The 15590-nt window shown below is 37.0% G+C and overlaps 1 protein-coding gene across 5 annotated transcripts in view; it reads right to left on the reverse strand.

Annotated features, from left to right (window-relative positions):
- Window positions 1-15590, reverse strand: part of BRIP1 (BRCA1 interacting DNA helicase 1) — a 189525-nt gene that overhangs the window by 156745 nt on the left and 17190 nt on the right. For all 5 annotated transcript variants that reach the window (XM_082705892.1, XM_082705891.1, XM_082705893.1 and 2 more), the window contains 2 exons: window positions 7147-7274; window positions 4834-4953 (listed from right to left, as the gene is read on the reverse strand). In XM_082705892.1, the coding sequence (XP_082562018.1) occupies window positions 4834-4953; window positions 7147-7274 (248 nt within the window). The remainder of the gene's footprint in view (window positions 1-4833; window positions 4954-7146; window positions 7275-15590) is intronic.

Genomic DNA, 15590 nt, shown 5'->3' on the forward strand with positions numbered 1-15590 from the left:
ATAAAAACAAAACAAAATTTAAAAATCCACTTCTCTAGGTGCACCTGGGTGGCTCAGTCAGTTAAGCGTCTCTTTATTTTGGCTCGGTCATAATACCACAGTCATGAGGTCAAGTCCCAGGTTGGGCCCCACACTGGGCATGAAGCCTGCTTAAGATTGTCTCTCCCTCTTCCCCCATCTCTCCCGCTACACACTGGCTTGCATGCATGCTCTCTCTCTCTCTCTCCATGTATGTATGTGTGTGTGTGTGTGTGTGTGTGTCTATATATATATATAATTAATTAATTTTATTTGGTCTCATTTTTTTTTAAAAATCCACTTCTCTTATTTTAGCTATTTTTTTTAAAGATTTTATTTATTTATTTGACAGACAGATCACAAGTAGGCAGAGAAGCAGGCAGAGAAAGAGAGAGGAGGAAGCAGGCTTCCTGATGAGCAGAAAGCCCGATGCAGGGCTCGATCCCAGGACCCTGAGACCATGACCTGAGCCGAAAGCAGAGGCTTTAACCCACTGAGCCACCCAGGCGCCCCTTATTTTAGCTATTATTAATCACATCTTATCCTATGCTTGATTTCTTTATTCTTAAAGCTTCTACATGATATTTCTTCCCTTTATGTTGGTATGAGAATCCTGCTTTGATGACTCCAGGATTTCTAAGAGGCATTTTAGAGAGAATGTATAATAAAGTGATTAAAGCATTTGCCAGAGCATCATACTGCTTACATAAGATTTAGCTCTAATATTTGCCTGATTTGTGACCTTAACCAAATTACTTACTTCTCAGAGTATTCTTATCTGTAAAATAAGAATAACAATATTACCTGCCTATGCCATTGTAAGAATTCAAGAATATTCTACTAATAAATATTTATTGGACAACTAATACACACTATATGCTATTTTAAGTACTAAAGATACACATGAAAAAGACTGACATTATATTCTAACAGAGCAGATCGATAATAAACAGGTAGATAAGGAAATACTAAGAGCTATGAAAATAAGGCAATGTTAAAGAAAATGAGGGAGAAAACATAGGCAGAGGCAAATACATAGCATATATTATTATTGACAGTTTAATAGTAAAAGCTCCTGAGATGACTTCAACTATAAACCTTCTGTAAAGATAACCAACAACTTTCCCCCCACTCTGCATTTTTAAGAATTTAAATGAAGACTATTCAAGGGCAGGGAATATAGTTTTCATTCACCCAGCCTTTACTAGGTTCCTAGCACAAAGCTAGGTGCTTGAAACATAAAGATGAATAAAACACGGGGCACCTGGGTGGCTCAGTGGGTTAAAGCCTCTGCTTTCGGCTCAGGTCATGATCCCAAGGTCCTGGGATTGAGCCCCATGTCGGGCTCTCTGCTCAGCAAGGAGCCTGCTTCCCCCTCTCCCTCTGCCTGCCTCTCTGCCTACTTGTGATCTCTGTCTGTCAAATAAATAAATAAAATCTTTAAAAAAAAAAAAAAACCAGTCACAGCCTTCAAGGAGGTCTCAATATACTACAGAACCTGGTATTTCCTTAATAGAACTTAGAACCTTGCAGAGAAGATAATAGGGATAAGTGTTAAAATTCTAGAAGTACAAGGAACATTTCAGATGGGAATCTAACCCCAAATTGGGGATATTGAGGAAGGCTTTCTGAAGAATTAGCAGAAGTTAATTAAAAAAAAAAAAAAAAAAAAGAGGGAGGAGCAGAAAGGGCAAGAGAAAACAATACGTTTATAAAGGTCTTATGACTATACAGATAAACAGGAAGACTTACATGCCATCTAAAGACTTCTGGAATTTGTCCCATAATCAATGAGTTTGTTCATTCCTACCATAAAAATCAAAAGTATAGACAGAATATATGAAGCAATAGTTTTAAGATACAGGATATCAGGTAAGAAAGAGTGATCTCAGAGAGGTAGGAAATAAATGAGATAGGCCCTATGATTGCCTAGGCTTACTGTCTTGAGAGAATTTCTAGTCTGCCCTAGGGAAGGGGAACCCAGATTTAGCCCAGCAAACCTGAGTTGAAGAGACATTGCTCTTTAGTCCAGGAAGTCAGAGAAGACTCAAGTTCATAATACTGAAGTAGAGAGAGCTGCACAAAGAATGATTTCCAGAGATCTGTAAAGGGACCTCTCAGGTATCTAGCATAGTATTGATCAACATATGTGAGAGAGTAAACAAACCAAGACAGTGGAAAGAACCACCCAAAATGATGAGGCATTCACACAGGGCATGGAATAGTGCCTGTTCCCACCAGCCAGACCGGAAAAACCTAACAATTCATAGAGCATTAGGTAGAGGACCCTGAAGGAGCTAACCTCTGTTGAGGTAAACTATGACTAAATTCTGCTCAGGTCCCACCTGACAAATCCTAAAAGCAGACCCAAAAAGATCAAGTTGATTCCAAGTAATTTAATTTTGTTCTGCATCTCAGAACAAAACTCATGGGTATTAAGGAGGGCATATATTACATGGAACACTGGGTGTTATATGCAAGCAATGAATCATGGAATGCAACAACAAAAACTAATATGTACTGTATGGTGACTAGCATAACAGAACATAATTTTTTTAAAAAATAACAAAATTAGAGCATTTATAGAAATATAATAACATCCGAGACACTTGGGTGATTCAATCAGTTAAGTGTCTGCCTTGAGCTCAAATCATGATCCTGGGGGCGCCTGGGTGGCTCAGCAGGTTAAAGCCTCTGCCTTCGGCTCAGGTCATGATCCCAGGGTCCTGGGATCGAGCCCCACGTCTGGCTCTCTGCTCAGCAGGGAACATGCTTCCCCCTCTCTCTCTGCCTGCCTTTCTGCCTACTTGTGATCTCTGTCAAATAAATAAATAGATAAATCTTAAAAAAAAAAAAATCATGATCCTGGGGTCCTGGGATCAAATTCTGAATGGGGCTTCCTGCTCATCAGGGAATCTGCTTCTCCCTCTCCCTCTGCCACTCCCCCAGCTCCTGCTTGCTCGCTCTCTCTCTCACTCACTCACTCTCCCTCTCACATAAAGAAAATCTTTAAAAATATATATACGTAATAACATTCAACACCCAGCAGGTAAAATTCACAACATCTTAAATTTAATTTAAAAAAACCAAGCATGGGGGCACCTGGGTGGCTCAGTGGGTTAAGCCTCTGCTTTCGGCTCAGGTCATGATCTCAGGGTCCTGGGATCAAGCCCCGCATCGGGCTCTCTGCTCAGCGGGGAGCCTGCTTCCCCCCCTCTCTCTCTGCCTGCCTCTCTGCCTACCTGTGATCTTTCTCTCTATCAAATAAATAAATAAATAAAATCTAAAAAAAAAAAAAAGGAAGAGATGTTTAATAATTAGAAAAAAAAAGCATGATTCCATCTATATAAAACTATGGAAATGAAAACTATCTATAGTGACTGAAAAAAAAGCTTAAGGATGCCTGGGGATAGGGGGATTTGGGCAAAAAAAAGATCCACTGGTCTATCTTTGCGATGGATCTTTCCCAGGCCTTATTTTATAGTATCGTATCTTGTACAGGCCATTCAGAAGATATTTGATACCCCAATTTTTTACAGATCTTATAAAAGTTTACATATTTCATTATATAATATCAAAAAAGTCACATTCTATACTGTCACCACCACTATCATGAGGAAAGTCTAGAAGTATCATAAAACTGCCAAGCTCAGAATGGAATAAACAATTCTTCAAAATACTGATTTTCACTTTAATTTTATCAGACTTTGTTTATTTCAAGAATTACCATCATTCAAAGAAAAAAAAAAGAAAGAAAGAAAAAGAAATTACCATCATTCATCTGTCTTTCACTCTTCCAAGTAAAAATGATGTTCCATGAAAAAAAGTAGCTAGGTTCAGCTAACAATCCAAACTATGCTACAAGTGTTTTTCCTCAAGATAATCATCCTACTCCTATATGCAAAACATTTAAAATACTACTCACTTCTTCACACAGAATGTTAAAAAGGCTTAAGGTCTTTTTAGCTGTTCTGTTCACACAGAATGTTAAAAAAGCCTAAGGTCTTAGTAACTTTTACTACTTCATCAAGGACATTCTTAAGTGTAACTGTCTTTTTTTTTTAACTGTGTACTAATGACGGTGAAGAAAACTACTATTGAAACAGCATGGTACCAGTATCTTGATTACGGTAAGGTACTGACAATTTTATCCATTGTTGCTTTTGCACCATCAATGCAAATGTCAAGACAGTTTTCAAAAAGGCAAATAACATCCTATTATCACTAATATTATATGCCTGAGAAAAAAACAACAGTAATCTTTAGAGTTCCCTGGACTACTCCTTGAAAATGATCTGCTCTAAGGAGAATGAGAAAAATTATCGGAAAGTAAAGTCCACAACTTTAGAATATACAAGAGGAAAAAAACCTTTCGGGGGCGCCTGGGTGGCTCAGTGGGTTGAGCCGCTGCCTTCGGCTCGGGTCATGATCTCGGGGTCGTGGGATCGAGTCCCACATCGGGCTCTCTGCTCAGCAGGGGGCCTGCTTCCCTTCCTCTCTCTGTGATCTCTTCCCTTCCTCTCTCCTACTGTGATCTCTGTCAAATAAATAAATAAAATCTTAAAAAAAAAAAACAAAAAAAAAAACCTTTCGGATTTTCTAGTCCAATTCTTTCATTTTATAAATGAGGAAATGGGGGCTCCAAAAAAATAGCTTTTCTTACCTCACATATTAGTAGTAGAGATATGATAGTACTTAGAGGACTTCTGAATTATTTTCTACTATACTTTGCATTATTCGATTACTTTTTTTTAAATGAGTTTAGCAAATTCCACATTTTCCTTCTTTAAACTGAACAGTGGCATAAATACATACATTTTGTGGAGAAAAGGATTTTATCTTTCCTAATGGAGAATTGAGTTTTGTGGTCTTGCCTGAAGCAACTTTTGCATCCAAATGATGTACCTCCTTTTCAAAACAATGACGCTTTCTAATCTGTAAACACAGAACCAAAATGAAGTTTAATGTAACAAAAATGTGAGCAGGCCAGTTATTTTTAAAGGTCAAAACAGTTTTTGGTATGTTTTTAGCATTAAAAAAAAAGATGACTATTTCTAACTGGCAATAATCAAATAATTTTTTAAAAATACAAATAAGCACCTTATAACTCTCAAATCCTAACTAAAATGGCTTTAATCAGTCATGTGTCAAAACTACAGTATTATAAAATGATCTTTCATATGATAAAATGATAGTCCTACCATATGGATATCAAATGTAGTATTATAGCAAAGTTCAATTACATATCTAAGTGGAAAGTAAAAGCAAATAAAAATAAAGCTTCATTCTAAATTGTAAAAACTCAGGGCAGCGGAGGGGCTCAGTTGGTTGAGTGTCCGTCCAACTCTTGGTTTTGGTTTAGGTCATGATCTCAGGGTTGCAGGATAGAGCCCTATGTGGGGCTCCATGTGAGCCTGCTTGGGATTCTCTTTCCCTTCCCTCTCACTCTCTCTCAAGTAAGTAATTCTTTAAAAATATATATAAATTGAAAAATTTCAGAATAAAAATTTTAAATGTAAATAGTCAAGATTTCCTACATGACAAAATAAATTATTTGATTAATGTTACCATTACTTACTAGATATTTCATAATTCAAATTGTATTTGACTAAATTTCTTCTATAAATCCCACTAAGTTTTTTTTTTTCCAAACTGTTTATGCCTTTTACTACTTGTCAAAAACTTATTTACTTAAATTATGAAGGGGGGGAGCATTTCTATTGATAATCCCATTCCTACCAAAAAAAAAGAAACGAGAGTCAATTAAGTCAGAGAATAAATGTTATATGTTGACCCCTTTCTCACAATATCCAATTCTGTGTTTACGTCTTGGAGAAGAAAATATACACAGATTCATACTTCATTTGTAGCCAGTACTTTTCCAAAAATAAACTAACTCATTCTATTTCTAAAATCAAGGTTTGGGGCACCTGGGTGGCTCAGTGGGTTAAGCCTCTGTTTTTGGCTCAGGTCATGATCTCAGGGTCCTGGGATGGAGCCCCACATAGGGCTCTCTGCTCAACAAGCCTGCTTCCTGTTGAGGCTCCAACAGTCTGCTTCCCCCTCTCTCTGCCTGCCTCTCTGCCTACTTGTGATCTCTCTCTCTGTGTCAAATAAATAAATAAAATCTTTAACAAAAAAAATTAAACTAAATTAAAATCAAGGCTTAACTATGGAAATTAATAAAGATTATATGTAGAATAGATACACTACAGAAGAATACAGTTTTTGAGTATATTCAATTAGAAATATTAATTATCTAGAAAGGATATGATAATTATAATCTCTTTATTTATAACTAAGTCTATCAAAGTCCCAGCCTACCTCCATACCTCACTGCCATGAACTCTATGCCACAAAATACTGTAGTCCTGTATGAAAAACACATGTCTTTTTTTTTTTTTAAGATTTTATTTATTTATTTATTTGACACAGAGAGAGAGAGAGATCACAAGTAGGCACAGAGGCAGGGAGAAAGAGGGGGGTAAGCAGGCTCCCTGCTGAACAGAGAGTCCAATGCGGGGCTCGATCCCAGGACCCTGAGATCATGACCTGAGCTGAAGGCAGAGGCTTAACCCACTGTGCCACCCAGGCACCCCAAAAAACACATTTCTTATAAAATATTTAGTAATTCAGGTCTTTCAGTAATTTTTAGAAATAAACATTTTATAATGTATTGATATTAAAACTCAACAAGTAAGAGTAAACCTTGTCATTATATTAAAACTATCAATAACAAAAATATTCATAACATAAATATTCATATAAAAGATATTTTGGGCAAAAGAAAATGTAATCATTAGGTAAAAACAACAGAGTTAAAAAGTACAAAGTATCTACATTACCAGTGCATGCATTTAAGTTCATATTTTACCATCAAATTCCTCATATATAGAAAAGTACCATGCTGTTTCACTTTAAAGACATGTTATAATGAATAATCTACTATAATAACAAACTCCTTTGTAATAAATAACTACATAAAATAAAGTTACAATAATTTACCATTTAATTTATGTCCATGATACAATTCAAGTAAATTCTGCAAGTGCCACTGAAAACTTGACTGATATTTGACTCCCATGTGCAGCAATAACAGTATCATTTCACTGCCAATAAACGGTTTACCTGCTGTGTAGTTTCTAAGGGTCGAATTCTTTTCTTCTCTACTTGAAAATCATCATTTTCATCTCTTTTTATGGATGCCTGTTTCTTGGCAGATAGTTTTGCAGCCAGCGTAGTTTTTTCAGGAGAGTCTTATAGAAGAAGTCATAAAAATTAGCAAAAAAACTTACAATTAGGCAGTTTTCTAGGAAAAATATGAGTCAAGATGTTATGACTTCTCAAAATTTCATTAACATATTTAAAACATGAAAAGTTCAACATGCTTAAAAGCATTTCTTTACAAATTAGTTTACTTAAAAAAGATACAACATTTGAGAAATAGGCTTTCAATAGCAAAGTCCAATTCTGCTTTAACAGGTTTATGTTTTTGTAAATGACTCCCAATAATGTAGTTTAAAAAATACAACTATAAGTGTCTCACAGGAAAATGTATTTCATTTATATAAAAATCTTTCTTTACAGTTTCTCAATGTTTCTTCCCCATTAAGCTTTTACATGTTCTTTAGGCTTGAAAATACAGTAGAATCAAGCTCTTATAATCTGTCCTTTAATGCCACTACTCTGAAGATCATCAATGACCTCTTAATCACCAAATATTAACCCACTTAATAGATGTAAACACTAGGTTTTTAAGAAGTCAAGTTAATATGCCCAATATGATACAGCTAGTAAGAGGCAGAGCCTGGATATAACTGATTCCTCCTGTCTGACTCCAAAATCCATCAGTCCAACTTCTAGGGATACAGCCAAACTTAACACTATCTTCTTAAAATACCGCAAACACAATTCCTTTTTCCTTAATTTCTGTAACACTTTTCTTAACTGTTCCTATACATTGGTTTCTCCTTTTCCCTAAATGTGAGTGTTATTATAAGTACCTTCCTTCCTCTCAGCTCTTCTCTATACATTCCCTCCACTCCCAGGGCTTGAATTCATTTAAAGAGCATTTATTTTATGGAGTCCATACAATTTCAGACACCATGGAAAACAATGAAAAAGAAACAGCCTCAGGCCTTAAAAGATTTACAGACTATTAGGGGAGAAAGCCCTAAAAGCAAGTCCAATATTATTTTCAAAAACCAAGTTTGAGTCTGTAAAACCACAAGTAAATCTACACTACACAGCACTGATTTTCAAGCTTTTTCTGAGAGGACTATCTTTTTTAAAGAAATGTTGCTTAAAATTTTCAAAATAGAATAAAAGACCTAGAACTTCCCTGACTCATTGTCCCATCCCCCCAGTCGGCCATATTTTTTCCTATGACTCTTAGGAACACAGTTTAAATACCACTATATTCTAGGGGCACCTGGATGACTCAGTCAGCTGGATGATGGACTCCTGATTTTGGCTAAGGTCATGGGATAAGCCCTGTGTAAGCTCTGTGCTGTGCAGGGTGCCCACTCAAGATTCTCTCTCTCAGGGGTGCCTGGGTGGTTCAGTGGGTTAAGCGACTATCTTCGGCTCAGGTCATGGTCCCAGGGTCCTGGGATAGAGTCCCACAACCAGCTCCAAGTTCAGAGGGAGTCTGCTTCTTCCTCTCTATCTGCCCCTCCCCCCACTCATGGGTAGGCGAGAGATCTCTCTCATAAATAAAAACTTTAAAAAAAGAATTCTCTCTACCCCCCACCCACCACTCACATTCTTGAATCCTCTAAATAAATTAACACCACTATATTCTAAAATCTTAATGGTCTTGTCTTTCACACCTAGGTCTTTTGGGGGAGGGTGCTATACAATTCCATTTTATTAGTATCAGACACTGGGCTTAAAGTTTTACATAGATCAGCTCCTTCTACCATCCCATGAAGTAACAAGTATTATTTTACAGTTGGGGAAACTGATACATAGAAAAATAGAGTAAGTGCCCCCAAGATAAACAATGGAATTGATTCCAAATTGGTTTCCAACATAATCCAATACCTTTAAGTTTTGATTTGTCTTTTTTTTTTTAAGATTTTATTTTTAAATAATTCCTACACCAAACACAGGGTTGGAATTCAAACCCAGAGATTAAGAATCTCATGCTCTACTCACTAACCCAGCCAGGTACCCTTTTTCAACTTTTTTTTTTTTTTTTTAAGTAAGCTCTATGTCCAACACAGGGCTTAAACTCATGACCCTGAGACCAAGAGTTCCATGCTCTGCTTACTGAGCCAGACAGGTACCCAATATCTTGAAGTTTTAAAAAGTTATCAACTAATGTAAGCCCATTGTGAAAGATGTAAGCAAATTAAAAGTATAAATAAGAAACAGTAAAATGCCATCCACTTCCCTTCCTCCCTTCCCACTTGCTCATTTCTTATTCTTCCTCCCTGAAGTAATAACTATTTATCTTTCAGCTTGAATCCTTCCGGAAGACTTTTTTCTTTTTATCTTTTTTTTTTCTTCATAATAAGTGTACTCTTTTATCCCTATCCTATTTTCCTACCCCCCCACCCCCACCCCTCTTCCCCTCTGGAAGAGTCTTTTTCTTGGTTTGTCTCTATTTTCTTCCCCTTGGTCATTTGTTTTGTTTCTCAAATTCCACAAATGAGTGAAATCATACATTATTTGTCTTTCTTTGACTGGTCTAATATTATACTCTCTAGTTCTATATTGTTGGAAATGACAACATTTCATTCTTTAAATGATTGAATAATATTCCATCATATGTATATGATGGGATACTACACACACACACATATATATATGTATATATATACACACACACATATACCACATCTTCCTTATCTATTCATCTATCAATGGATACTTGGGTTGCTGTTATAGTTTGGCTATTCAATTAATACTGCAGTAAACATAAGGGTGCACGTATCCCTTTGAATTAGTGTTTTTGTATTTTGGGGGATAAATACCCAGTAGTGCAATTCCTAGATTGTAGGGTAGTTCTATTTTTTATTCCTTTGTTTTTAAAGATTTTATTTATTTATTTGACAGAGAGAAAGAGAGCAAAAGCAGGGGGAAAGGGAGCAGAGGGAGAAGGACAAGCAGACCCCACTGAGCGGGAGAGCCAAATACGAGGCTCATTCCCAGGACGAGATCATAACCAGAGCTGAAGTCAGACACCTAACTGACTGAGCCACCCACGTGCCCCGGGGTAGTTTGATGTTTAATTTTTGGAGGAACTTCCATAATATTTTCTATGTGGTTGCACCAGTTTGCCTTGCAACCAACAATGCAAGAAAGTTCCTTTATCTCCACATCCTTACCAACACTAGTTTTCTTGTGTTTTTTATTTTAGCCATTCTAACAGGTATGAGGTGATATCTAATTGTGGTTTTGATTTGCATTTCCTTGATGATAAGTGATGCTGACCATCTGTTCTCGTGTATTGGCCATCTGTATATCTTCTTTGGAGAAATGTCTGCTCATTTTTGAGCATTTTGTCTATCCATTTTTTAATTGGATTATTTCTTTTTGGGGTGTTGAGTTGTATCAATTCTTCACACATTTTGGATACTAACCCTTTTCAGATATTTCATTTGCAAATATCTTTTCCCATTCAGTAGGTTGCCTTCTAGTTTTGTTGGTTGCTTTCTTTGCTGCACAGAAGCTTTTTATTTTGATGTAGTACCAGTAATTTGTTTTTGCTTTTACTTCACTTGCTTTAGAAGACGTATCTAGAAAAACGTTGCTATAGCCAATGTCAGAGATTACTGCCTGTGCGCTCTTCAAAGATTTTTATGGTTTCAGGACTTACATTTAAGTCTTTGATCCATTTTGAGTTTATTTTTTTATATGGTGAAAGAAAGTGATCCAGCTTCATTCTTTTCCATGTGCCTGTCCAGTTTTCCTAACACCATTTGTTAAACAGACTCCATTTCCCATTGTATACTCATTCCTCCTTTGACGAAGATTGACTGACCATGTAACTGTGGGTTTATTTCTGGATTTTCTGTTCTATTCCATTGATCTGTGTGTCTATTTTTTGCCAGTATCATACTACTTTAATTACTACTGCTTTGTACTGTAACTTGAATTGTGGAATTGTGGTACCTCTAGTTTTTTTTGGTGGTTTTTTTTTAAGATTTATTTATTTATTTGACAGAGAGACACAGCTAAACAGGGAACACAAGCAGGGGATAGTGGGAAAGGGAGAAGCAGGCTTCCCCCTGAGCAGGGAGACCAATTTGGGGCTCGATCCCAGGACCCAGAGATCATGACCTGAGCCAAAGGCAGATGCTTAATGACTGAGCTATCCAAGAACCCTAGTTTTGTTTTTCTTTTTCAAGATTGTTTTGGCTATTGAAGCAAAACAATGAAAGTTCTATGTCATATCAATAAGAGAAAGAATAAAAGCCACGTATCATTTCAACAGATGCAAAAAAAGCATTTGACAAAGTACAACATCCATTCATGAAAACCCTCTGCAATGCAGGTCTAAGGGAACACATCTCAACATAATAAAGACTTTATATGAAAAACCCACAACCAACATCACATTCAGTGGTGAAAACCTGAGGATTCCCTTAAGTTCAGGAATAAGGCAAGGATGTCCACTCTCATCACTTTAATCAACATACTACTGGAAGTCCTAGCCACAGCAATTAGACAAACTAAAGAAATAAAAGGCATCCAAATTGGTAAGGAAGAAGTAAAACTTTCCCTAATTGCAGATGACATAACACTATAAGAAACCCTATATAAGACACAATATATATACCCTTAAGACCACCAAAAAATTACTAAAGCTGATAAATGAATTCAATAAATTTGCTGCATACAAAATCAATGTACATAAATCTAAGCACAGAATGTACAGAAATTCTTACAAATTTATAATGAAGCAGCAGAAAGGGAAATTAATGATCCAATTTACAACAGCACCAAAAAAAATAAAATAAAATACCTAGGAATAAACTTAACCAAAGAGGTGAAAGACTTATACCCTGAAAACTATAAAACGCTGATGAAAGAAATTCAAGATGACTCAAAGAAATGGGCTGGAAGAACAAATATTGTTAAAATGCCAGAACTCTTGAGAGCAATCTATAGATTTAATGCAATCCCTATCAAAACACCAACAGCATTTTTCACAGAACTAGAACAAACAATCCTGAAATTTGTTTGGAAAAACAAAGGCCTTTCATACCTAAATCTTTCATCTGCCTGGAATGTATTTTTCTTTATGGCATAAAGTAAGACTCAAATGTAAATTTTTTCATATGGATATATCTAAGTACCACCTATTTTAAGAAGTCCCTCTTAGTCCTCTGCTCTGTAAACATACTTTTTTTTTTTTTTTTTTTAAAGTAATTTTCACACCCAGCTTGGAGCCCAATGTCGGGCTTAAACACACAACCCTGAGATTAAGACCTGAGCTGGGATCAAGAGCCAGACACTTAACCAACTGAGTCACCCAGGCACCCCTAGATGTAGTTCTATAAATAATCAAGTTTTGGGACACCTGGGTGGCTCAGTGGGTTGAGCCTCTGCCTTTGTCTCAGGTCATGGTCTCAGGGCCCTGAGATCAAGCCACAAATCAGGCAGGCTCCCTGCTTGGCGGGAAGCCTGCTCCCCACGCCCCTGCCCTGCCTATCTCTCTGCTTACTTGTGATCTGTCAAATAAATAAATAAAATCTTTAAAAATCAAGTTTCTAGATACATGTGGAACTGAATTTGGGTTCTCTATTGTTTTCCACTGGTCTAACATTGTGCTAATACTAAACTGTTTCAATTATGATAGCTTTATATATAAAAAATCAGGATATCTCATAGATCAATTCCTCTCACCTTGACCTGATTCTTGAAGAATGTCTTAGTCCTTTGTATTTCCATATATATTTTAGAAAAGATTTTTGTAATTTTGAGCTCTGCAATTTTTGGTCAAACTTGTAAAATACCCACAGAATGAATCTAGATCTTGGTTCTCAACTGGGGCACTGTTAGGCACTTGTAACATCCCAAGTCCCACTCCAAGGGACATTGGGAATAGACATTCCCGGTTGTCACAAAAGGTGGGAATACTACTGATATCTAGTGGTTTGAGGCCTAGGAGACACTGCTAAACATCCCACAATGCTTATGCTTGTTATGGGGGATGGGACAGCCCCCATAACAAAGAACTATCCCTTTCAAATATGATAGTGTCATTGTTGAGAAACTCTGCCCCAAATATATCAAGGGGGGAATTTGTATGGGCCCATTAAATTTGTATGGGCCCACCCAAAACAATAATTTAGTTTTAGAAAAACTGAATTGCCATGTGCCAAATAAGATTAACCCCAATTCATTTTTTTTTTAATCACATTATATGCATACAAAAAGGCTTATCTTCTTGTTCTTTATAGCAGGGAAGTCTGCAGGAAGTTTACCAAAGTCTTTAAAATATAAAGTTATAAAGAAATAACATCTATCTAGAATATATATATATATATTTTTTATCTAGAATATATTAAAAAAAAAAAAAACCTCATAGAAATCAGTAAGAAACAACCCAATAGAAAAATGGGCAAACAAATAACAGGCAATTCACTAAAGGGGATATTCAAACTATCAGTAAACATATAAAGAGATGCTCAACCTCATCAGTCACCAGAGAAATGCCAATTAAAACTCAGGCGAACACCACAGATGCACCACAACAGCTAAAATTTTAAACTGGAAATATTAAGTGTTAACAGGTATGTTGAAAAATGTAACTTCCAAATACTGCTAGATGTAGGGCAGCAGGGTAAATAAACTGGTTCAACCACTTTGGAATTATTAGCAATATCTATTATAGCAGAACATAAGCACACACTATGACCAGCAATTCCATTTCTAGGTATAAGTCTAATAAAAAAATATCCACTAGAGTGAACAAGAATGTTCATAATAGCATTAATAACCAAAAACAAAAACCACTCAAATATCTAACAGTTGTATAACAAATTAATATGCTGTATTAGTAATATATAAAAACTAGTACTATATACAACACCACCAATGAATCATAGAAATACAATGTTAAGCGAAAACAGACAGGCAGTACAATGTGCAAGAGTACACATATAATTACATTCCTATAAAGAGGTAAAAATCATCAATGGTGACAGAAAGGAGGACAGCAATTAGGGAGGGCCTCTACAGTGTAGGTTATGTCCCATGTTTTTTATCTAGGTGGTAGTTACAGGACTGTTTACTTTGTGAAAATTCATCAAGCTTATGCACTTAAAATCCACACATTTTTCTGTATTTAGGTTATTTCATATTAAAGAACTTACTTAAAAATACAGAGTATCAGAATACAACCCTGACCACATCTGAGTCTTCGAAAAAATATTCTAAGCAACTTTAACTCACAGTCACATTGAGCATATATTGACAACTGATTTTTTACAAAGGCACAAGGTAGTGGATAAAACAGTTTTTTCAATAAATGATGCCAAACAATTATATATCCAAATGCAAAATAAATGAACTTGGATCTATACCTCACATGTTCTACAAAATTAATTTGAAATATCTCAAACTTAAAGTAAAAGCTAAAACCAGATTTGATTTAAAAAAAAATTTTATACTTGAAATATATAAAGAACTCTCAAAACTTAATAAGAGGGGGGAGGAGTCAAGATGGCGGAGAAGTAGCAGGCTGAGACTGCTTCAGCTAGCCAGAGATCAGCTAGATAACTTATCTAAAGATTGCAAACACCTGAAAATCCATCGGCAGATCGAAGACAAGAAGAACAGCAATTCTGGAAACAGAAAAACAACCACTTTCTGAAAGGTAGGACCGGCTGAGAAGTGAATCCAAAGCGACCGGAAGACAGACCCCTGGGGGAGGGGCCGGCTCCCGCGAAGCGGCGGAGCAACGGCACACAAAATCAGGACTTTTAAAAGTCTGTTCCGCTGAGGGACATCGCTCCAGAGGCTAAACCGGAGCGAAGCCCACGCGGTGTCAGCGTGGCCTCAGGTCCCGCAGGGTCACAGAAGGATTGGGGGTGTCTGAGTGTCGCAGAGCTTGCGAGTATTGGAACAGGAAAGCTGGCTACAGAGACAGAGCCGACAGTAAGCTCACAGTTCGGTGTTACCTTGAACCGGTCCCAGGCTCGGTGAGCTCGCGGCTGGAGGTCAGGCAGACGGGAGTAACTGGGCGCTGTTTTCTGAGGGTGCACTGAGGAGTGTGGCCCTGGGCTCTCGGCTTCTCCGGCTGGAGACCAGGAGGCTGCCATTTGTATTCCCGCCCTCCGGAACTCTACAGAAAGCGCTCAGGGAACAAAAGCTCCTGAAAGCAAACCCAAGCGGATTACTCACCCCAGCCCTGGGTAGGGGCGGTGTAATTCCGCCTGGGGCAAAGACACTTGAGAATCACTACAACAGGCCCCTCCCCCAGAAGATCAACAAGAAATCCAGCCCAGACCAACTTCACCTACCAAGGAGTGCGGTTTCAATACCAAGGAGAGCAGCAGAACTCCAGAGGAGGAGAAAGCCAAGGACGGAACTCATAGCTTTTTCCCTGTGATTTT

Source organism: Mustela nivalis, assembly GCF_964662115.1.
Source record: "Mustela nivalis genome assembly, chromosome: 17".
Lineage (NCBI taxonomy): Eukaryota > Metazoa > Chordata > Mammalia > Carnivora > Mustelidae > Mustela > Mustela nivalis.